Below are 24,567 nucleotides of genomic sequence, written 5' to 3'. Positions count from 1 at the left end.
TTTTAGTATATATACCAAATGTTATCTTGCCACAAATGTTTTCTGTGTAGAAAGAAATTACAATGTTTTATTTAATTATAATGTTTTATTTTAATTAAGGATTTTACCATGATCTACTTGGTTTGCAATGTTTATCTGAAGAAGGCAGTGTATGACATCTGGCAGCATTTATAACAGAAATGTCAGGAAGAATGGGTTTCCTGATTTGGCAAAGCAATCTGGCAGACTTATGGACTAATGGAGAGCTAAATATAAAACCTGAGGATCCAAAAGCTGCTTGGAGTGTAAAAAGAAGTTAGAATGAAGGAAACGGGTGGACAAACAAGTTTTTAGAGCACATTTACAGTGAAATGCAAACTAAACACGTATCATTTATTTGTTTTCATCATTTGTATCTTGAGACACATTATTTTAGACCATTTTAATACATTTGACAGCGACTGAATATCTGTTTAATCTAATGTGGCTAATGTCATATATGTATAACTAACATTTATGTTTTACTGTACAAACTTTCCAGTTTTTAGAAATATAGCTATTATATATTATATTAAATATAGTATTGTTGAATTCTTGTTATTAATATTTTACAATAAATATTATAATATTAATAATATTTAATATTCCATATCAATAGTTTGCCCATATCTCACATTTTGGAGAATTTTGGCATTTATTTTTTAACATATTGTAATGAGGAAACATCAGTGAATCCCTACACACCAAATGTTGTTTAAATAGCTTAACTTTGCTATTTTCTGTATATTACATTTGAGAATTGCTGAGGTCCCTAACCCCATGTCTGCATATTGAATGCAGGAACATGATTTATACATTTCAACTGATTGAATTGATTAGGTTTATTGGTGTTAAATCAAAGTTTTAGTTTGCCCTGTTTTAACAGTAGGTTTTATAAAAGTTATTTATAGAATAAACAACATATTAAAATCTTAGTCATTTACTTAGATATAGTAAGTGATCATAAGAAATTGAAAAAAATGTCTTGTTTGTGTATATTTAACATTTTAATTGTATATTAGAATGTAGAATTACTGAAGCACCTATGTCCACAGATTACACTAGATAAAAAAAAAAACAAAGAAACAATAGGTAAATTCAGTGTACAGGTTGTCTGGCTCTCCAGTGTTTTGACATGTTATTGTAAAAACATTTTAGAATTTCCTTTATCAAACACATCTGTAACTACAGATAACCTATTTCCTACTTTTGGACAATTTTATTAGTATTTTTCTTCATCATTTATTTACAGTTTTAGTACATTAACAAACACTGGTGGAGCACTTTCCTGCATGTGACAATGACAAAACTGTGAAACCAAACATATACTGCTGCAATAGCTTTGCACCCAACCACACACTTCTACAGATTATCATAGATTTTAAACACATTTATAAATGGACAAATTGTGCATTTACAATCTTTAAACTGTTCCAAAACTTGTCAAATTGAAAGTTCATGTCTGAATCTATGTATAACTTATCATAGTCATGAAGAATGTTAGTATTTGTTCTATTATTTATTATTTGAATTAGATAAAAAATGATATTTGACAAATCTCCCTCAACCACATTTCATAATAAAGAAACACCTGAGAAACATGAAACAGTTATTCTATCATCTTGATAAGATATGTGAATCCTTTGGCTTGTCTGTATAAAGCATTTCATATAAATATATTTAGAAACTGTTCAAATAAATCATCAAGAGGAATGTGGTGCTTCAATTTCTCAAATATTCAGAAATATTGTCGCAGTTTAATGTAAACGGAATCTGAAGTTAAACCATCTTCTACTTATGGAGAACTTAACTAATAACATTTGTTGTATTTATTTATTAGTGGGATTGGGTATTTAAACATACATTATTCAACAACTTCTGTTTTACATAATAGTGAATAACCATTGAGAAAACATGAAACAACAAATATCTTGATTAAATACCTTAAAATTGTGTGCTTGCTTGTATACAGTATTTACTCACATCACACATCTTTGTTGCATAGATTATAACCAAATTTCTAAATAGCTCAAGAAAAACAATAGAAATTTGGTTCCTTATACGCTGTTTTGAACTGTTTATTGGTTTTGAAATATTTTTGCATTGTTTTGAAAGTTATTTAAAAAAACTGTACCTGGCTCTACAAATAACCCAAGTACTGCTTTGAGAGTTTAGGTAGAGAGTATTTGGTGTAGAGTTTATTTGCAGCACGTGTTGAGAACCTGAAGAAAAGTGAAGTAGCTGCTCCCACCAAGCGGGCGTGCTGAGATAATGCAGCTTCAGCAGCTCCAGCTAGAGCGGAAAGCACCTCATCTAAAAGCCTAGATACATGAACACGCATGAACTCCGACATGCTGCTCATCGGCTTTTTTTACCAACCGCGTTGAACGCGTCCTTATTGCATCAGTTTGTTCGGAAGTAACCCGCACACCATTCCACCACAGAACAGATTTGGAGCTTTTTACTTTGTCTCAAACCATATTGTCAATCCCTAATTCCGTAAAAGGTTAATCTGTTTAAAGCACAGATCTCCCGTAATCTTGCTTTCGTATTTCGTTTGTGCTAGTTAAACCATTTCCACTGTAACGCACAAATAACACCACTGGCAGTAACCGACTCGTTTTTTTTATTTCGTGTTAAAATTGACATACTTCCACTGTTTAAAAACATCCATATTACACGTTTACACATGCTCTTTAGATTAGATGGGATTAATCCCCAGCGTCGTTTGTAAACAACATAGAACTTGAGTGTAAGTCTTAAATTGGGTCTTTGCATCATTGATTTTCGATAAAATCATAAAAACCAAGCTAAATTGTCCAACGCAGACATTAATCATATTATCAGTACATACACAATGATCGTATTGTAACCACGCGATGAATTAAATTAAAGACAAATGTAAAGTAAACAAATAATTCGACTAACGAATGTTATTATGGTTCGCTATATGGGATGGTGCTGTGCAATGTTTATATGCTCGATCAGAAAACAAAGAGATTAAACAAAAAGGAGGGATTTTTTCATAATAAAATTGAGAATTTCTAGAAAGACAAAATAAATAGAAATCGTAAAATAGTGATAAAGTGCTGAAACATTTGCCATGCACCTAAATTTGTTTGCCCTTCACGTCTAAAATTAGTAAAATAACTTGTTTTATTACTATAATTATTCAGCATTGATCATGGGTATAAAACTCTTGTTTCATAGGTTTAAAATCTGCTTTTAGATTGCGATGGCGGGTCTGTATAGATTTTCAGTCTTGCCTCCTTCTTTTCAGTGTGAGTTGATCTGTAGTGAATCTGTAAAAACTAGTTCATTTCCGCCGTTCAGATTGATTGTCCCGAAGCTCCGCCCCCCACTGAGCGCCTAACCCACAAGTTTATGATCTCACAAGTGATGAATCGTTGAGCTCTGTTTTATATTACGTATTGAGTAACCAGAGCCTCAAATAATAATAATAAAAAAAATTGCAAGACCAACATTACAACACAGTCTGTTTACATGTACACATACATTTGACAAAAAAACATTTATGTTTCCAGAAAAAACAACTATTTTTTTTTACAAATTACGCAAATATACAATCGACCTAAAACAACGTGCAGTGATTGATGGAAAACCGGTACACGTTCACGTCCTTTCCATCCAATATTGCATTTATAAGCAAAACGTATACCCCGGATGCAATCTGAAGTTCTGCCATCAGTGTGAAAAAGCATCTGGAAAAGTTACACAGCCATGCTCAAGTACAGCAGAAAGATCCGACGTGCAATTTCATGTAATTTTTAGATTTTGTTTCAGTAATTAAGCTCCTGGCAAAGTGAGGACAAAATGGTGTAGAACACATTAAGCTCTGTCTTCGAAGAGAGCAAACCTCAGTCTGAAATATCTTGCTAGATGATCCATAATTATTTTGGACTTGTCATCCGACTTGTTTTGTCTTGATCTGCGTGTATATATACAAATGATGTAATCCTTCTTTACTTAATCTAAGTTACTGGTGTTTGAGGGTAATTTTTCTTCTTTCATTTGAAAAGCAAGGTGATTTGAAATGTTCAATTAAATGCTTGATATATTGAACGATGGTTCACAAATGGCTGTTTGTAGTTTTTCTAATCTGTGTTTGAAGAAGACCCTTGTGTTTTGCAGTAAACACTACTCTTCACAAACTCTGCATTATGAGATTAGTTTCTGTAAGGGAGTTCTCCCGAAAGTCACAGGATTATATACAAGTCTAGGTGCTATTAAAAAGTGAAGTTAAACATTATATTAAATTATCTAAAGACATGAATATATTGTGAGAATCTGCCTTTGTCTAATTTATATTTAGAAAAAGTAAAAATCCCTAAATATGACCTAAGATCGACTTTTGTCCTTTTGTTTTAACAGATTTGATAAAGACAGAGTTGCTATTACTTATTTGATTGTATATGTTTAGTTACACTTATTTATGACTTCATTGTTGGGCATACTTTCCAATGTTGTGCGTTTGTTTGTAATCTCTTTGTTTGAAAAGAGCAACCATTTATGTGTTTGGTTATATTTACTTGTCATGGATATAAAAAAACTTATTTATGAAACTTCTGTTAGCGAATCTAATTTAACAATACTATTAGATCTTATGAAATTGGTTGAAATAATTGCTAACTGAATATACTGGTATTTTAGGGTTATAAATGCAGAGTATCAAGTAAAAGAACACATTAAGAGAGGGGGAACCCTACAGTCATGTTCAATTAGTTCTAAATCATCTTTACAACTTTGATTGTTATCAGTTGTTACTATCATTAGAGCAAGTTCAGGTATTGAGACTCTAATCGTTAAATGACACAATGAAGGCTTAAATGGAGCATAAACACAATAATTACATAACTTCATCACATTCACTTGTCATTGGCCTTTTCTTTTCTTATATCTAAATTTGAACATTATTTCGGTTTCCATGTATGTATTCTATAATATTCATGTGTGTGTGCAAAAAAAATAAAAAAAAGTAAAAAAAGAAATAAGCATCCAGTGAAGAACAGTTCTACAAACACCTTGTTGTTAAGAGGGAACCAATGAAAATGGTCTGTTTGATTAATTTGAGCTGAGAAGTCGTCTATAATAACTCAACCTCTATTTACAACTGTAGTGATCAGAGAAATACAACACATCAAAGTAGAGTTGGATGGACAAAACATTGCTGTCTGCCAGGAACAGGAATCAGAGGTTTTAAAGTGGACACGTGCTCTCCCAAACTGTACTGGACATCACCTGGTCTGATGAATGTTGATTTCTGTTGCATGCACACTTTAAAATCAAGTCAATCCATGAATGTAAAGACCCAAACCACCTTGTGTCAACAATTCTAATAGGAGAGATGTAATGGTTTATGAATGTTTTCCTGGTACACACTGGAGCCCCCTTAATATAATTTATGCCAACCTGGCTATCAATTGAACATTAAAAAACCATGCAGGTGGACTCCATGAAAGAAAGAATTGAGATTCAATAGGATTTATAAAGTATTAATAGGGTGTCCTTAATAAAAATAACCAGTCGACATTCAAACATATGTTGTACAATAGCACCATCTGCTGGGCAAATTTAATATTAAACATTTCCTTAGCCGACTTTCTTCACGCTTAATAAAAGCCATTTGATCAAAACCCATTTTTAAAACAAAAGCTTCAAGCTGATGGATGGTCTTTGGTCTTAATAAAAAAATTACATTGTTAAGCACAAAGATCTTTAGATTTCTGTAATAACTAGAGGCAAGTAGTGTCATGATTATCCTTTAGAACAGGGTTGTCCAATCTTTTCCAAAAAAAGACCTGTGTGGGTGCAGGTTTTTATTCCAGCCAAGCAAGTCCTCACCAAATTCTACCTTTTAAGTTTTAATAATTTTTTTTAATGACTATCAGGTGTGGCTTTTGATTGGAATAAAAAACCTGCTTCCACAATGGAACTTTGTGGAAAAGATTGGACACCCCTGCATTAGAGGAACCTTCGAGAAGTTCAGTAAATGTTCAGTGCATGACAAAAACCACCCCCCTCAGAAACATGATTTATTTTTTTTAACAAAGGAAGAAGAGCCCATGTGCTCTTATTCAAACCAACACGTTTAATAAGGCTAAACAACATGAATAAGCTTCTTTGACTGTACAAACAAAATACAAAAATGACAACTCTCCCCACTGAAGACAATCCAATTCAATAGCTAATCTGTTTTACTGACCAAAATATACCAACATACCAAGGTGTTTTGAATAGCTTTTAATAACACAACAGTAAAATAAAGATTTTCTATGCACAATATTTAAGTATTTACAATTGTTTTATAGTTGCATCAGCATTTCTTTTTCTTAGAACAAGTAAAGCATTTCATTATGAATTCATGTCAAAATTATGACTCCATTCATAATGTTGAAAATATTTTTTTTTAATGATTCGATGAATAAATGCTTAGCTTACCATGAACACATTAATGAACAGAAATTAAAGTCAAGGAGACTGGAGTGTGTGGATAACCTCTAGATGAAGGGAGGGGGTGTGTATGTGTAATTATGTTCTCCAATAAGCAGACTGTATTTGTGTGTGTGTCTGTGCATGTCTGAGAGCCAAACTGCTGACACGTATCGAATCACACACACTTGCATTCGTCTTCAGACCCCCTTCCCACAATTGACATCACATTTCTTCCTCAGCAAAGAGGCAACCACTGGCTAGGAGAGAAAGAGAGGACAAACAAACCAATCAAAAGAAAAACAGGAGATAGACTAATCCTGTGTTAATCTGCAGACTCCACAACTTCTCCCAATGCTCTGTGCGGTTTGCTTGTTAAAAAGCGTCCAGGGGTGCAGGAAAGACAACTGCTTTCTCATACTTTCACTTTGCCTATATGGAGTACTCTATGGCTGGGAGCTGCCTTGGCTGTCTGGGTCTGTCCCAGATGAGCTGGTGTCCGAATCGGAGTCCCCATCATTGTCCTCAGGAGGGCTTTTTTCCCGCAAACGCCTCTGTGTGGCACTGAGACGTGCCAACAGACCCTGGTAGTCAAAACGGCCTCTCTTCTCACCAAAAGGATCCTGGGAAAATCAAAAGCAAGAAAAAAAAAAAAAGTGTATTCCTTTAAGACAAAAGGAAACAGTGCTGATGTTTCTTTAATGGCCGCAAATAAGAAATGATTGAAGTGTATGCCCGGACAGTGTTTATCAAATATTTGATACATTCTGAAATACTGAACTATGAATCAATTATTCATATTCAATTGCAGTTTCACTTTTTCATACATTTTTCGTTTTTTTTACATTTTGCTAATGTCACCATGCACAGCCATTTTTAACTCCCCTCAAGTCTGCTGTTGTATCAGCAACATCTACCGCACCACTGCACTAAAATCACACACTTACATCTCATATACATTCTCTCTCTCACACACTTTCATTTTGCCTAATTTCTAATTATACAAAAAATATATTCAGTATAAATATAACTCTTGTGCTACTGTAATAGGTGAATTTTCCTATTTTCCTATTGACTGATGGGTCGATTCATCAATTTTGTCCGAGTTTAAGTCTCACAGAGTCACAAACTGCCTTCAAGAGATCACTCCATTTTTTATTGACTGACTTTTTAAAATTATTGGGTCAAAAGAAAAAAGTTTTTTTTTAATCTCATATAGCTCTATTTTCTTGTAGATTGTAAAATATAATGGTGGAGACCCAAAAAACATTTGAAATGATTTTTGTTCAAGTTTTTAAAATGTCAAAATGTTAAATACTTTAGTGCAACAACTTACAATGTAACTTGTTTCGTAGCTGTTGCACGTAATCCGAAAATGAAACTATTTTATTTGAAATGTAATTGTTGCTATGGTGAGGTATAAAACAAGTTCTATGAAACAATTCTAGGAGGAAATAGTTATAGGAGATATTTAACTGTAACATGACTAGTTGCTTTCTGTCTTATATAAAAGCGAGTGGCTACAGAGGAAATACATTTTCGAATGGGTTGTGATTTTAGTATAATGTAAGTTTTTATCGTGTGCAATAGAATTTCCACAATTTAAAATATAACTACAAAGTATGCAATGTACCTCCTCAATAAATAAACCGTTTTTCATGATGGAAAATCTGTGTAGGAGAGAAGGAATTAAATGAATGTTGCATGATGACATATTAAAATAATAAATTACTGGTTGGTGTGATGGGGCTTCCCCATTATTTTTAACCTAAATCTAAGGGCAAAGCATAGCTGAACTAATACAAGTAGCAATAGACATGAGAATCGCTGCACAATGAAGATAATGCTGCACATCAAGGAAATGATTAATGCAAGATGCCTCCAAGTATTGGGCCAAAAACGATGCTGGAAGATTATTTGTTTAGCTAATATTTAACCAAAATTAGTTATTAAATTGTCTGATTTTCAGCAGTTATTGCATTCACTTAAATACCGATACCTGCATATTCTGCCCTTGTAGGTGAAGACGTTCTTTGCACACACTTTCATAGAAGTCATAGTACTCCAAGAAAGACTTTTCCATCACCGCCCTGAAGAATAGAAAAGAGAATAAGTTACATTTTGTAAAAGAAAACGTCACTTGTCTAGCCAACAAAAAGACAGATATTGGTATTCTAAACATGTGTTTGCATTATTACAGTTTCTCTTAATATGCTTACGGACAGCAACATAAATTAACGTATCAATATACGAGTTGCTTACAAGTGACCGGGCCTAATTCCTTGATGAGCAGTTTTACTTACAGCAATGTACTTAATTAAAAAGTTATATACAAAATAAATTAGTATATGCAAAACAATTATTTAAATACCATCTCCAATATTGCCAAAAATTTATAGCCAACTGACTAATAACACTTTATGAACACCCTGTTCCAGAATTTGTTTCCCTTTGCTCAACTCAACATTTCCTGTTATTCTGAGAAGGCTTTCGCTAAAATTTGGAGTATGGCTGTAGGGATTTGCTATTCAGCCAGAAGAGCATGAAGAGTGTGTATGTTTAAGTAGTGAATAGCAAAGCCAATTCTTTATTTGATTTCAAAAGAAAAATTTGAAACGAGAGATCTGAATTTCAGCTTTGTTTTGTGATATTTACATTAGATGTTTTCAGTGCCTTGTTTGACTTGCCAATCAAGTCAGTCAGCAAACCTTATCCCAAACAATGACTGTATGAAACTGCTATAATAGCTTTGCAGAAGAAAAAGTTTACAGTTCTGCAAAGACAATATCTTGCTAGCTTGATGCAGTTACTGCAAGCAAAGTATACTACCTGGTAATAACTACAAAGACCACCTGTTCCAGTGTTTTGTAACCTGTTCCAAAATCTTCATGATTTTAACTATGGCATGATTGTTGAAGTGAGAGTAGCTTATTTGAGAATTCCTATAACTGATCTTTTGGTATTTTCATGCACAGTGTCTACAGTTTACACGTTACTATTTTTAATAAAAGCAGGCTTAATAGATTAAACTGAAGGCTAAAAACAACAGTAAATGTTCATAGATAGTTATTGTTTAAATATTTAATTCAATAGGATACATCTGGCTAAGAATAAGCAATTGTCAGTCACATGTTCTGATATTAAATACATGTTCCATATGAAGGTTGAAACAGTTATTAACAAACAAACTGTGTAGGGAAACTCTGCTACTAAGGTGAGGGTGTAGAAGAATGTTTCATGTCACAGGTTATTAAATCAGGAAAAGACTGAGCACAGCAACAAGACCCAAGTTACCTACACTACATCAGCAAGGTCTTTAAAGATTTTAAAGCAGACTGGGGTATTTAAGCAATTTTTTTTTTTTTAAAGTACAAAGAAACGGGCAATGGTCAACCAAGGGGGCTTAAACAAAGCAGCAGACAAAAGGCACATGCTTACTTCCCTTCGACATCATAAAATGTCTAGCTGTGTCATCAGCAAAGAACTGGTGGAAAACAGAGTGAGACTCAGGTATACCCATTTACTGTCTGGAGAAGTTTGGCCAGAAGTAGTCCTTAAGCTATATAAAAAAAAAGCCATTCCTCCAAAATAGAAACAAGGCTAAGTGAAACTATCATGCATAGGAACTGGTATGCAAAAAATGAAAATGAAAATCTGAAAAAACTTGGCTGTAACAGGAGGCAAATTGTTCTCTAAGGGGTGGAGTGGAGATATGGTCAGAATTTATGGTGTCCTCAACGCTGAGAAATACAGGCAATGTATCCATCATGCGATACTATCAAGGAGGTGTCCGATGGGCCCCAAATTTATTCTGCAACAGATCAACAACCCCAAACATACAGCTAATGTCATTAAGAACTACCCTTAGCATAGAGAGGAATATCAGCCCTGGAAGAAATAGTTTTTGCCTCCATAGTTTTAATCTCATCAACATCTAGTCTGTCTGGGATTTCATGAATTGACAGAGGAATTAGACGCAGCCTACATCCACACAAGTTCTGTGGTTAGTTCTTCAGGATGTTTGGAACAACCTACCTGCCAGGTTCCTTCAAGAACTGTGTGCATGTGTACCGCAAAAAACAAGAAGTGTTCATGCAGTTTTGCTTGCAAATAGTGGTCACACCAAATATTAATTTGATTTGTATTTTTTCTTCTATTCTGCAAAAACCAAGCCATGATGTCAAAAGAACTGCCTGCAGAGCTCAGAGACAAAAGTGTTGCAAGGTACAGATCTGGGGAAGGCTACAAAAAAAGCGCTGCTCCTCTGATGATTCCCGAGAGCACAGTGGCCTCTTAAATAGAAAAAGTGTGGCACAAGCAGGACCTGAAGGACTCGCAGGCTGTGTGAAATACAATTCTCTAATGAATCCAAGATTAAACTGTGGCATCAATTCTAAAGGTTATGTCTAGAGGAAATCATGTACTGCTGATCACTTGCCCAAAACCATCCCAAAAGTAAAGCATGATGGTGGTGCTTTTCTGCAGCAGGGACTTGGCAACTGGTCAGGGTTGAGAGAAAGCTGAATAGAACAAAGTACAGAGGTACCCCTCGATACAAACCAGTTCCTCAGCATTTAGGGCCGTAGATCCAGCTTCCATCATGACAACAACCCTAAGCACACTGCCAAGACAACACAGGAGTGACTAAGGGACAACTCTGTGAATGTCCTGGAGTGGCCCAGCCAGACCCCTTACTTGAACCATTGAACATCTCTGGAGAAACCTAAAATTGGATGTCCACCAACAGTCCCCACTCAACCTGACACAGCTTGAGAGAATTTGACATCAAGAATGGCTGAAAATCCCCCAATCCAGGTGTGCAAAGCTTGTTGTGTCATACCCTAAAGACTCAAGGCTGTAATTGTAGCTAAAGGTGATTCAACAAAGTATTGCACACACACACACACACACACACACACACACACAAGGTTATGATGAGATTAGAGTGATCTTATTTTGCACTGTTACTAACCCCAAGGCCTCTGGACATGGCACCTTCCCTTCCAACATATCGCAAACAGCCACACGCATTGTCTCATGGCGGATGCACTCATTGTAGTTCTTGCTATCTCCTGGGTGCCTCTCCTAAAAAAATCCAGAAACCATTAATCAGCAAAATCAATCAGTCCAAAAAGGGCTCCCACTTGGAATACAAAACTCAGTCACCCTATTGTTGGGAGATGGTGAGTTTGAATCCCAAAGACGGCGTGTCTGGGAAACCCAAGGAGTTGTCATGTGACAAGCAATGGTAATGGTAATTGACCAATTCGAGATAAAGGATAACAGGATATGATCTAAAAAAGTAGTTTTTTGACAAACATTATATGAGAGGACATAAGATGAAGAAAACACATTTCTACAATATTATGTCCTCATGCTCTGTACTGTGTGATTCAATCTGATTCTCTGTAGATAGGAATGGATCTGAATTTTATGGGCCAGAACTTGGTAACTGCATTAGAATAGTGTTTCTCAGTCATGCTCCCAGGAGTACCTATGCAATTCACATTTTGGGGTTTTTCTCCTTTCTCCAAGTTTAGGCTTGTTATTAACTATTTTTATTTAGAGTGAAAGCGCAAAAATATAGAAATAGTAACGATAGATTAAATTAGTCGGGGCAATATAGACCCGTGAGTAATGTGTGGGTAACACAAATACCTGTTCAAAGCCTGGCTCATTGTGGTAAGGGTTCTCAGTCATCAGAGACTGGATAGAGATGAGAACTGAAGAGATGCTCTGAGCAGGGCTCCATGCTGGCCCAGTCCATGTGCTGTGTATAAAATGCATAGCAGAGAATAGTTATGTTGAAATATTAAACAGCCTAATTTTGGCAAAACAGGCCTTTTTCAATTAAATGTTAGTTTGTAAAATAAATTATGCTTTACAGCAGGTTTTGTTGCCTTACAGGTGCAACAAGTTCTTTGGTATGTTTTTCCCCCTCAATATAACAATTTAGAAGTTCCTTAATCAAAATTTGTAGCACTAGTAAAAAAACACTTTTTCCCCCCTGATATATTTGAAAATGTTGAATGCATTTTACATGACATTTTTGTTAAAATTATAGCTTTTTCCTATTATGTTGTTACACATCACTAAAGAAATCACTTGTTAACATTACAAAAGGTGACTTTACTACAGTGTTATACTATTACACGCCTGAATATTGTGCTATGTGGTAGAGAGTAAACACTTACCCGAGAATGCTAAGGCAAACTTTGCCGTTGCGATAAAAGTTGGGGTTGAAACGCACCGTGTTGTGCCCAGTGGTGATAAGTTTGACACGTGGAGGGTGAATAGGGTAGTCAGGGGGGCAACGGAACAGAAAGAGGAAGAAACCGCCCTCATATGGTGTATCAAAAGGACCTGTGATTAGTGCATGAATCTGTAGAAGACAAGAAAGTCAGTGCAGCAAAAAAAAAAAAAAAAAACTAATGGGGCTCATAATTCCCAGTCAGCTCATGTTCCATAAATGTACTTAAGGAATGACTTTCTTAACATATGCTTGATATTGATATACTAATATAGATCAACATGGGAATTCATGATGCCCTTGTTAAAACATTTCAATAGTTGAAACATTCAAAATCAGTAATTCAATTAATATTTCAAGAAACCTCAGTTACTTAATGATCATTGATTATTTCAGGCTCACCTTGGTCATATCATGAGGATCAGGAACCACAAACATGCCAGGTGGAGGTTCCTTATAGATGGACATAATGTCTCTGTGTGGTGATAAGAAAAAACAACACTGAAATAAAGGAAAGCAAATATGAAGATAACTACCCTAGAATAAAAGGAGCATAGTCCATTCTCTTTACTGCTGTTATTCTAATAGTCAGGCATTGTTTTGGTGACATGATAGTAGTGATAAACCATTAATTAATTCATTAATTCATTAATTTATTCACTCATCTACAGTAACTGCTTTATCCAGCTCAGGGTCACGATTAATCCAGAGCATATCCCGAGTATATTGAATGTGGGGGCAATTTATATTGTAGCCAGTCCATCTACCAGCATGTCATTAGGTGGTGGAAGGTAACCCACATGCACATTGAGAACATAAATTCTAACAATAATCCAATAACTAAAAAGCAAAAAAAAAAAAAAAAAAATAAAAACCCCACAACCTTTCTAATAAACAGATAAACAGCACCCCACTTATTTTAAGTGACTCCTTACAAAGATAGTAGTTTACATGATTTCCATTTGGAAATCACAGCAGTCTTTAAAATGTTCTCTTCATTGCCAACTGGCAAAACTGTACATCACCCAGCCCACTCTACTACAAGTCTAAGGAATCTTGCCAAGTCTGCAGACAGATTTGTTGGCTGCAGCCTCACATTCAATGTACTTCAGCCTGAATTCAGCATCAAGTGAATCTCTCTTTTGGAACCCAATTCCTTTCTTAGCAATACACAAATGGCTTATCTTTGATAAAATTAAAATCTTATGCAACGTGCATAATCTTCACCAAAGCTTCAAATAAAGCTGAAGAAATACACCCAGGTTCTAGTATTTTCATATTGCATTTATATTCATTAGGAGTGTAACAATGTTTGACACTGTGTTCAATTATCTTAATTATGCATGTAATGCAAATTTGAACTGCAATTGAAATTGAAGAGCTCAAATATACAGAGAGCATGCTGACCACCAGCTCCAGGTCACAATGACTAACATATGTTATATGTTATACAATTACACAACCATGTTATAACAGGTAAGAAAGCTCTTTGCCCAAGAGAGAGGTCATGTACCACAGGCATTTTAGCTGTGGAATTCGCAGGTGATTATAGGAAGCTCGTTATGTTATCTAAATATTTTCTACAGATCACAAACTTTCTTAATTCCATCACTTTTTTTGTATTCAAATTTCTACATGTATTTGTTGTTAAACTATTTCCTTTTAAATATTAGACACTTTTTTTTTTATATATATATATTTTTTTTTTAGCAATTGTTGATGCATTTAATTTAATCAACATTGATCCAATTTTTAATCAATAAACATTTAAAGAATCAAATTCAGAGAATCAAATTAAAATTGCATTGTAAAACCAGTATTGCGTATTTAACCAAATGTAGTGTTACATCCTTAGCATTGATGATGATTCACTCATTACACCACTAACATTTATTCCATTTGGTGGATGCTAAAACCAACCTAAGTTCTTATAATGCAATTAAAATTACTACTATGGATGTGGATTTTTTTTCTACATTGCATTTTAGCTTCAGTAAGACCACTTGCTACTTTTAAAAATTGTAATATCAGTTAATAATGAAAAACATCATGCTTAGATACATTTGGGTTGTGAGATCAAAAATCACATATTTACATATTTTAGGGTAGAAATTATATTTAGATTTGTAATTGCCCATATTTTACCTTTCAACCCAAACACTAAGCAAGTAGAGAAAGTAGGTAGTTTTTTCTTTAGAGAATCTCACAAAACATTTTTTTTTTTTTTTAAATAAAACAAAATAAAAACACAGCAAAACCTGTAGGGAGAAAGGGTGAGAAACACAATGCACAGACAGTAACCTTTCAGGGCTAAACTGGATATGCTGAGGTTGCAAAATGGCAGGACCATGATCTTCATAAGGGTTGTGAAATCTGAACACGAATTTTGCACCACATAAACTAAATGTAACTGGATCATATTCTAATTGCAATTTAAAATTATGGGGCTCAATTTCAAATTGATTCCAACATTGCATATTGTGCCTCTGCATCTTTGAACTTATTTGGAAAATATAAATTTCACTGCCTCACTTTTGAATTCCCTGTACAAATCGTACAGGAAATATCTTTATCCTCATTTATTACATTATTATTTTCTTTTATTTATTTTTATAGCCCAAGGGCAGGCTGTCCAGGCCAGCAAGCCTTAATTTGCCTTTATTATAAACCCCCAGGAAAAATGCATGGAAAACCCGTTGTCATTTTATGAGGCTAATATTGATGTTTCTGCTAAAGCTGGTGTATGCAGGTGGTGCAACTGTGGCTGCAATAAAAGCAGACTTGTTGAATTGAGTAATTGCTTTTTTTTTTGTTTTAGTAATTACATTTATTCTCACTGCATGTGATACCAGTTTGTGTGTAATGCTCTGTTATACTGCATTTCTATAACATACTGATGGTTTCTATAGCCTATGGCATCATAATAATTGTATTAATTAATTAAATTGTATTAAATAAATAATTAGAAAGAGGTGGATTGAATCAGATAGGACACCACTGAAGGCCTAGGTGTCAAATGCATGACCCACCACTGACAAGCACATTGCTACATTTTTTTTTTATTAATTTAACTTATTATTTTACTTATTTTTTATTCATTTAACTATCCTATGTAAAACAATACCAGCCTGCTGAATCGATTCATCATGTGGAATCGACTCTTCTCTGTATCGACTCCCAGTCTCACTACGTGACTCGAACAGTTAGCTATGACAAAAACGTATTTATATAAACTGCTGGCAAATGTACTTTTAGTCTGTTTAAGATAAAGTATTATTCAGATAAACCGGGACAGTTGACTAAAGTGTATCGTATACCGATATGATTGATAATTTGGATAATACAAATGCACGTCTTAACCATTTCTACATTAGACAGCCCGGAAGTTCAGCTTTTTGTCAGAAAACAGGACACATGACCCTCATGCTCTCTGTCCAGTTGTCAATGTAAAAAAAAAAAGAAAGAAAGAAAATCGTTCGTTTAATATTTATCAAATTATTTTGTAAGAAATCTTTTTTAAAAGCTATTTTTTTAATAAAACCGTTTTAACCGTGTTAAAAGGTAAAAGCAAGTGGTCATAATGAGTGGTGCGTGTAAATCTGACGAAGTCATTCCCTCCATCTCACATTTACACTCACCTGTCATCAGAAAACCAGAACTTTGGAGTCTTTATATTTTATATATATTGTAGAAATAATGCTAATAGTAAATACAAATATTGGCTAGGCTTTGTGTTTTAAACAAAATAAATGGGGTTGCATTTATTAGTCAACGACAAGCCTAAACTATAGAACAAGCATCCCAGGATGGCTAGCAAAAGTTAGCTTGCTAATGTGGGTCTACCTCTTTATCCGCAGGATGCACTGCTGCGACGCTTTCTCGTTGTCCCAGTCGGTGCTCAGTGTGGGGTCCCAGGACGTGGCGTGAATCTGCGACAGAAGCCCCGCTCCAGCTAGACTCGCTGGAGCTCCGGTCAGTCCCAGGCCGATGCTTGGTGGAAGTGATGGCGGCACAGCTGCTAGCGCCGTGCCGCTCGTGTTCACGACGCCGCTCTCATGGCTTTCCATGTCCGTAGTGAGGTGGTGCGCTACACCCGGGGACGTCGCGGCCAGGCCGGTCTCGGCAGCCAACGCGGGAGGAGGGGAGGCCGGCAAAAAGTGACCTAAACTCGCTAACAACGGAGCTCCGTTCCCGTGACTGGACGCCACGGCTTCTTTACCAGCGTCGTCCGCCATGGTACCGTTTATCGTTTCTCCTGGCGATGGCTTTGTGATCTTCAGCTGTCAGTTATTTTCCTCCGATAGTTTCTGATTTCCCTTTACTCAGGAACCTGGCGCTACTCTACAGCGGCACCAAAAGAAACCATTTCTACCACATAATCCCGAGTTTCGTATCGTTTAAGACCTCAAGCATTGCCCTGTCTGTGATCACTTCTCGTTATAATTAATAATAATTTACTCACTTTAAGATGGGCAGCAATTCATTTAAAACCCACGACCAACATATTGGGTGTTGAAGTCACCACACCTTTCCAAATAAACGCTTCAGCGTCACACTGTGCTAGCCTCTGGTTAGTCTTATCGGAGCGGTTGTCGTTTACTTCCTTCTAGCAAGGAGAACTAACATTAACTATGACGACACCTACCGTTCTACAGTGTCTAGTGTACTACAGAGCCTTGATCACGGCAAATAATTCACACTTTATCTAGGGCACTTAATTAAAGCGCAGGACGGCATTAGGAATGCCCGAACAGAATAAATCCTCGGAACAAAATTCAAAATAAAAATTTTCCTTTTTCAAGTTTCAATTTTTTTACCAACAAGTAGTTCCGTGTAAAAATTCTTCAAAAAGGACAGTAAAATAAAAAGGAAGTTAAACAATCAAGCAAAATATCCGTATCTGAAAGGAATTTGATATCAAATTTCTTTTTGAAATCGCAAATGTGCTATGTAATTAAATAGATAACACAATTATTACATATAAGTAACTAATACATGCATATGAATTACATATATAAAGGCATCTTGCTGTATTTATTTTATGCTGTATATAAATATGAAGCTGCGAGTAGATATAATTTTTAAGTCGATAGTCGACTATAGCGCCATTTTGGCAAAGCCAACAAGCCAGGCCTCCTTTCGCCTTCATTTTTCCAGTAGGCAGACTTAAGATGCACTACTGCCACCTAGTGCACTGGAAAATACATTCACATTTTCGGATTTCTTATACTAATTATAACGTGTAGAAATGAGCATACCTGTGAAAGCGTTCCTTTGTGTAATATTAAACAGTGCAGTAGTATATGATTCCTTGTACTAAGTACTATGACGCAGACGCTACAGGTGCCTCAGTGCCGCACAAACAGACTGAACAATAGCTTCTTTCCTGTGTGTGTTACTGCACTGAACAGCTGATTCAATACAGCATTTTCACTTTGTGTATTTTGCACTGCTAATCCAAAACACCTTTTTTTTCCCGCTCCATCCTTGACTCACATTTGCACTACTGTACATTCCAACCATATTTATACTGTATCATACATACATGTACATAACTATGATGTCATTTGAGTATATTCTGACGTCTGTATATGCATAATCTTTGCACACTGTATTATATATTACTATATATACACCATATATTATTACCTACTGCACTTTTCCATACATAAATCACATCTACTGTTATTTATTGTAAATACGCCACTTATGCACTTCTGGTTAGATGCTAACTGCATTTCATGGCTCTGTACATGCACCTTGCACAATGACAAAGTTGAATTGAATCTTTATCACTCTTCATTGGTTTGTTAAATGTAAATTGGAATGATTGCCGATTACAATAAGCCTATAAGGCGTCAAAAGACCCAAATGGCACATTCGACTATCCAGTCCTCAATCAGCAAGTCATAATGTATGATTAGTTTGGCTAAAGCAGTATTTGGGACACTCCAAGACTCGAGTCACATTCCTTGATTGATACCAGCACACGATGGTGAATGGATTTCTGTCTCTGCTTAAATCAGACCATGTGGCACTGTAATATAACATGCAAAATAACTCAACCTTCCCTAAGCATTTGAGATATTGGTTATGTGTCTCATCCTGTTTTTACTGGATCATGAGTAATAATGGACAGTGGATTTTAGAATTGTCTTTCATAAACTCAATTCAAATATCTGTTGAAGCAACATGGCAAATAATTTAAGTTTTTGTCTAGTCTTCATTATGCAGATTACCAGAAAAACTGATTATATTCACAACCTCAACAAGTAGCAGTGCAGTGAGGCCTCATTAACACAGCTGAGTGTGGAAAAACAGGACCATTCACTAAAGAACAGCTCATATGATGGAATGTTCTCATAGTGGTTTACTAAAATAGTCCTGACTTCAAGGCATGTCTGACAAAATATACAGCTCAATATGATCTTTAAATAAAAATACCCCCCCCCCCCAAATTATTACCATACCAATCCATATATGCCATTACCCAACAAGTTTGATTTGTTTAACTTCTGCCATTTAATACCTACCCCCCCCCAAAAAAAATGTATCCATCTCTCTCTCTTACAGAAAAACTGATTTTCTTTATTCACTGAATAATTACACTTATCTAAAAGCCATAATTTCACCAATAATTCATAGCCACCCATTTAATTAATGATAGCCAGTGATCATGGTTAAAATATGGCCAGTAATTTTTTAAAAGCAAGCTGCTGTTATTTGGTTATGATCATTGCATTTTCCACACTGACTAAAACTGCAAATGTTTAACAGATGCCATTTGCCCTATAAATGAATAGATATGATCTGCATATGGGAACTTTAACTTATGATAAAGAGAAAGTAAAAAGACAAAAGTTATCCCACCCATTTATTAAGACAGACAGTCTCAAACTGTAGTGAGAAATTACATAAAAACCTCATGGAGGAAAGAAGGGGAGAAACAGACAAGATATTTCTAGTAGTTTGTTGGAATGGCATGTCCTTGTGAACCGTGCTTCAGATTCTGATCCCTGGATGGAAGGTCATGGCAAAGACCAAGCAGACAGAGGTCTAAATTACATGGCAAACAGGATAAGGAACGCCACCATCAGACAGAAAAGCCCCATGGCCTCAGAGAGGGCAAAACCCAAGATGGCATAGGAGAAAAGCTGTTGTTTCAGAGATGGATTTCTGTCAACACAGCAAAAGAAAGCAGACGGTTAGTAAGGTTATGAGGAGACCTGCTCAATTAAATGTAAACCAAAGTTACTAAAACAGAAAAAAATCAATTTCTATTACAATTTGCTATTCCTAGAGGACTAGCAAAATCTCACAACATACCTGGCATAGCCAATAATCAGGCTACCAAACACTGTCCCAATTCCAGCTCCTGAACCAGCGACTCCCACTGTAGCAGCACCAGCACCAATGAACTTGGCCGCAGTATCAATGTCCCTGGAAATAGCACTGGTCTGAAAGCTCCGGCTCACGTTTACAAAAGATGCCTGATTCACAGGCACGAGTGCTTCCTAAGAAATGAGCTACATTAGTATCTTATTAACCATGCTTGAATTGCTTTTGTACCCCAAACATCTGGAAAACTACCTGCTTAGTTCGGGCTTCAGGTGTGTTGAAGACCGACACACAGACAGGTCGGGCCAATACTCTGGAGCCTCCACGAAGCTGAGGAAAAAAAAAATGCAAAATGACATAAGAGATCACAGTAGATTTAATAGGGCCATTCCATCTGAACAAGCCTCAAATTATTTGCACTACTAAAGCACAAGGTGTAAAAAAAAATATAAATAAATAAATAAAAAAAAAAAAATTCTTCATTATTTGCCACCAAATTAAACCCCTCGAAAACTTGGGTAGGTATCAGCAAAGGCTTCTTTCTTTCAGCTTTAACAGCTTGTGAACTCATCCGTGTGCATTTGGTTTTTGTAAATGGGCTCAACAGCATTATTTATAAGCTATATTCTGATGCGTGCAAAGTTTCTCCAATCATTTAAGCCAAAAATGAAGCTTATATGTAAGGGTGCACGATATATCGTAATTGTTTAATGATACGCAAAACTAAATTACAGGATTTCACTCATTTTCAGTAATCAAACAAAACTCTGCATGAAGAGTTCAAGAATTCACTGAGTGCTGTGTACCAGTCTCAGCGGAAGCAATCAGCATTGGCCGTAGCAAAAAAACGGAACACACACAGGGGACATTACCCGAAAAAGCCCACGAATCCTGTCAAGTTCACTTAATAGAGCAGTGATTTTTTGTTGTTTTATTTGAATGCTTCATTTTTAAATAATAAATGAGTCCTTCAATATATTGTCTCAATCTGTATAATAATGACATCGTAAAAGGGAGCTAGTTGGAGCCACAACTGAATTATTTTGATAATCAACTAATCTGAATAATTTTTTCGATTATGGTTATAGAAATTAACATTTGTTTAATTAGGTGTTTTGCTTATTATAACTATGTAAAACCCTAATTCTGGGTATTTACGTATAAAAGTGTACTTTAAAAAATGCAAATGGCACATATTGGAATTTCATTCATTTTGACAATTAATAAAGTTTATAGCGTCTTTGTTGAGGAGTGCATGGGGAATTTCTCCTTGAACAACTTTACTCATGCTGGGTAGTGTTATACATTATATATATACATATATATATAAAAAAAAGTCAATGAAACACAAAAAAAGCATTCAAATGTGTACAAGGTGAAGCACTTTGTGTAAATCAACATTTGTATTTTTTTATTTGTAATGAATTGCGAATCAAAAAATATATATATAACTGAATTTTTGTTTAAAAAAAACAACAATTTGTTCAGTTGTGAAGATAAGCATCTAAAATATATAGTTAATTATAGGTAATTTTGTGCAATAATTAAAATAAATGGATAAGCACTTTAACTATACTATTTGCACATAAGGATACAGTTTTTGCTCAACATGCCTGTTTTGCCTTCATCCGTGACACCGGTTTTCTTTTCATGTGCTCATGCACCACTGTGGTACATTCATGCCACACAAGTTCAGCTTTGCATAACTTGCAGATTACAGTGTTCTTTGTTGCGTTTAATATAAAATGCTCCCAAGCCTTGGATGACTTGGAACGCAACACTTTTTCGTGCTGCCGGATGGCCTGTACTCTACGCCAATTCGCATGTGGCTGTTTTATCTTGCCGTAATGCTAACCCGTAACTTGAGCAGCCCAAATAATCGATAATGGCATTCATTGACAACGAATTTTATTATCGAATTTTATTTTTATCATCATACAATAAGAAATTTACAAACATTTTTACAATAATGCATTATCGTATGATTGGCAAAATTCCACAAAATATTTTTGTTTCTAATATCGCACACCCCTACCATTTCTTTAAAAAAAAAAAAAATTACTTGCACATTTTCATGTGGTAAAAACCAAAAAGCTTAAAACAGACTGGGCCCAATCACATTATCCAGACATGTTTGAGAGTATTAAAAATGACTGAATACATACCACAGAAGGCAGCGTGACAAACTTGGCGCAGGCGTACATGTCTGAAGACTGAAGAGAAAAAAAAAATCATTAAAATGATTAGTGTAATAAACTGATCTACTTCATGACACTCCGTGTACAACTTGCATAAATGTCTGGCTTATGTAATTATTCTGCACCCAAAATAATTCATGATTACTATATGCTCTTATTTTATTTTTGTATGTACATACATACACACAAAAGCATATAATGCAGGGTAACCTGTAATTTTATTTCTCTGGGGTAACATGACTATTGGCACATGAATATTGACATACACTACTTGGGTATTTTTTTTCATTAGAGACTTCAAACCTTGACATCATGAATGCATCAGGACCGATTCAATGTTAAGAGGACGTGACAGATTAATGATGAGCATCTAGAACACTTTTGACCCTGTTCAGACCTGTACCAAGTGTTGTGCTGTTCACTTGTGACAGGATCACCCAAGATAAATGAGGGTCCTTGTGGACAAATAATAGCTGCATGCAGAAATTGCTTAAGTGTCAGAGTTAACACTTTCAAATATTGAGCAAATGTCAAATAGCTAACAAATTAAGCTACATAGGTTAATACATGTACATTATTCAAGCAGTCTGATCAATAAGATAATCATGGCAACTATGAGACACTGCTACAAAAAGAAGAGATTAAAAGCGGTATCAATGACAATGAGACGTTAGCGGTTATTTACACAGGCGATCAGAAAGTAAGGGTATTTAAAAGAGATGCAACATTACTACAAATATTATCTAGCACAGTGGTCCCAAATCACAGGGTCACAGGATGAGTAAAACATTTTTTATATTTCATTAAAAAAAAATAAAAAACCCAAAAAAATAAAAAATGTCCCCCAAATGTAATTGTGTGAAACTGGTCCTTGATGGAAAAAAAGGTTGTGGAGCTACCAGGATCCCTCTCTGAAATCTTTTATTGCTAAAGTACAAGCAATCTATAAAGAAATATTACCACATTTAAGTAGTGTGTGTGCAAATTAATATTTTGTCTATTTACAGGAGCTCAAATTTTTTTTTTTAAACTCTCCACTAATTTTCAACTATTATAATTCAAGTGACTACAGATACCATAAAGATCAATCTGTTCAACCTGGGGTGTTGCTATTATTTAATGATTTGTTTTTCTCCAGAAGAAAATGTCAAAGTAGGATCTGGTGAACCCTCAAGTGTCTCTGAAGGATAGACAAGCGTTTACAACATTGGAGCAAAAAAAACCCTTGTGCTATATATATATATATATATATATATATATATATATATATATATATATATATATATATATATCACATCACAGCAACACTGCATTTTAAACTGAGACACATCAACAAGGCCAATCTCGTTTTCTCTTTGCCAACTCAAGATGGCCAGTTATTCAGGCTCGCCAAGACGCCCGATCGAATAGTGAAGGTCATCAATACTTACATTTAGATTTCCACTCAGATTACCAAATAAAAAGGAAAGTGCTCCAGGAAATAAGGGACGATGATGGTTTGTCCTTTACCATATTTACCCTCACTTGCTCATTGTCTATTGCCTGTAAAGCGGCAGGACTCGACACTAGGCCCGAGAGCCTGCGACTTTTAGACTTCTCACAGGTGTCAGAGTAGCTATCAGGAGCTATTTGGACACAATCATACACACAAACTTGAAAACTCTCTCAAACCTTAGTGTATTCGACACGAGGGATTTATAATTATTCAACACTCAACGACTTTAGTTTCACAGCTAGCCGGTTAGCCTCCACTGAATGGCTGCTGGAGTAGGTATTAACAGTTCATGCTAGACCCAGAATATAATGCACTAGCGGAGATATCCGTGCTAATAAAAACACCGTAAAGATGTACAGCCACTAGATCATACCCAGCTAACACCGTTCAACTCACCTATGTATTACACAAAGGCCAGGAGACAAACTCGAAGCTAGAGTCAATGGGCGCCGTGTAAAACTGTCACCTTGTCATTTATAAGCTTATGAACAACGTCCTCGGCCCACATTGGACCGACTGAAACCGTCTCTGTTTGTGATTGGCTGGGCTTCATGTCAAGAGCCGATAAAAATGACCAAAGAGCCGGCGAACGGGCAGACATGAGTTTGTTGGTTGGTTGTACTCATTATGTAAGGCGGGATCTGTTTACAGCTCTTTATTTTAATTGGTGAGAAGAGGATGATCCACTGTGGCGACCCCTAATGGGAGAAGCCGAAAGAAGAAGATTTTAATTGGTGAAAATACCGGGAAAAAGCAAACATTTCCTACGAGGAAGAGTGGACATATTGCCGGAAGTCCCGCCTCCTGGAAAAAAGAGA

At 35.5% G+C, this 24,567-nt stretch overlaps 2 protein-coding genes across 2 annotated transcripts; both read right to left on the bottom strand.

The window, feature by feature from the left end:
- Positions 1-6,264: 6,264 nt before the first annotated feature.
- ube2z (ubiquitin-conjugating enzyme E2Z) lies at positions 6,265-17,833 on the bottom strand. The gene is made up of 7 exons (XM_046865987.1): positions 16,562-17,833; positions 13,121-13,193; positions 12,663-12,850; positions 12,127-12,238; positions 11,441-11,553; positions 8,468-8,558; positions 6,265-7,091 (listed from the first exon to the last, which is right to left on the bottom strand). The coding sequence occupies exons 1-7, from the start codon at positions 16,951-16,953 to the stop codon at positions 6,915-6,917; spliced, it is 1,146 nt and encodes a 381-aa protein (XP_046721943.1). The 5' UTR covers positions 16,954-17,833; the 3' UTR covers positions 6,265-6,914.
- A 1,746-nt stretch (positions 17,834-19,579) lies between these two features.
- Positions 19,580-24,290, bottom strand: atp5mc1 (ATP synthase membrane subunit c locus 1). Its single transcript, XM_046865988.1, has 5 exons — positions 24,146-24,290; positions 22,222-22,269; positions 20,309-20,386; positions 20,045-20,232; positions 19,580-19,894 (listed from the first exon to the last, which is right to left on the bottom strand). Exons 2-5 carry the CDS (start codon positions 22,258-22,260, stop codon positions 19,780-19,782), a joined length of 420 nt encoding a protein of 139 aa, XP_046721944.1. The 5' UTR covers positions 22,261-22,269; positions 24,146-24,290; the 3' UTR covers positions 19,580-19,779.
- Positions 24,291-24,567: the final 277 nt, after the last annotated feature.

Source organism: Silurus meridionalis, chromosome 14, assembly GCF_014805685.1.
Source record: "Silurus meridionalis isolate SWU-2019-XX chromosome 14, ASM1480568v1, whole genome shotgun sequence".
In the NCBI taxonomy this organism is placed as follows: domain Eukaryota; kingdom Metazoa; phylum Chordata; class Actinopteri; order Siluriformes; family Siluridae; genus Silurus; species Silurus meridionalis.
This window is presented reverse-complemented; position numbering and strand designations above follow the sequence as displayed.

Excerpts from the sequence above, each read along its gene's own strand:
- ube2z (XM_046865987.1), bottom strand. The coding sequence starts at position 16,953 with ATGGCGGACGACGCTGGTAAAGAAGCCGTGGCGTCCAGTCACGGGAAC. Across the intron at positions 8,559-11,440 it reads CCATGTCCAGAGGCCTTGGG|GGCGGTGATGGAAAAGTCTT; the intron begins GTTAGTAACAGT and ends TCTATTCTTCAG. Across the intron at positions 7,092-8,467 it reads TACAAGGGCAGAATATGCAG|GATCCTTTTGGTGAGAAGAG; the intron begins GTATCGGTATTT and ends TGATTTTCCCAG.
- atp5mc1 (XM_046865988.1), bottom strand. The coding sequence starts at position 22,260 with ATGTACGCCTGCGCCAAGTTTGTCACGCTGCCTTCTGTG. Across the intron at positions 20,387-22,221 it reads TTGTCACGCTGCCTTCTGTG|CTTCGTGGAGGCTCCAGAGT; the intron begins GTATGTATTCAG and ends TTTTTTCCTCAG. Across the intron at positions 20,233-20,308 it reads CTGAAGCCCGAACTAAGCAG|GAAGCACTCGTGCCTGTGAA; the intron begins GTAGTTTTCCAG and ends CTCATTTCTTAG.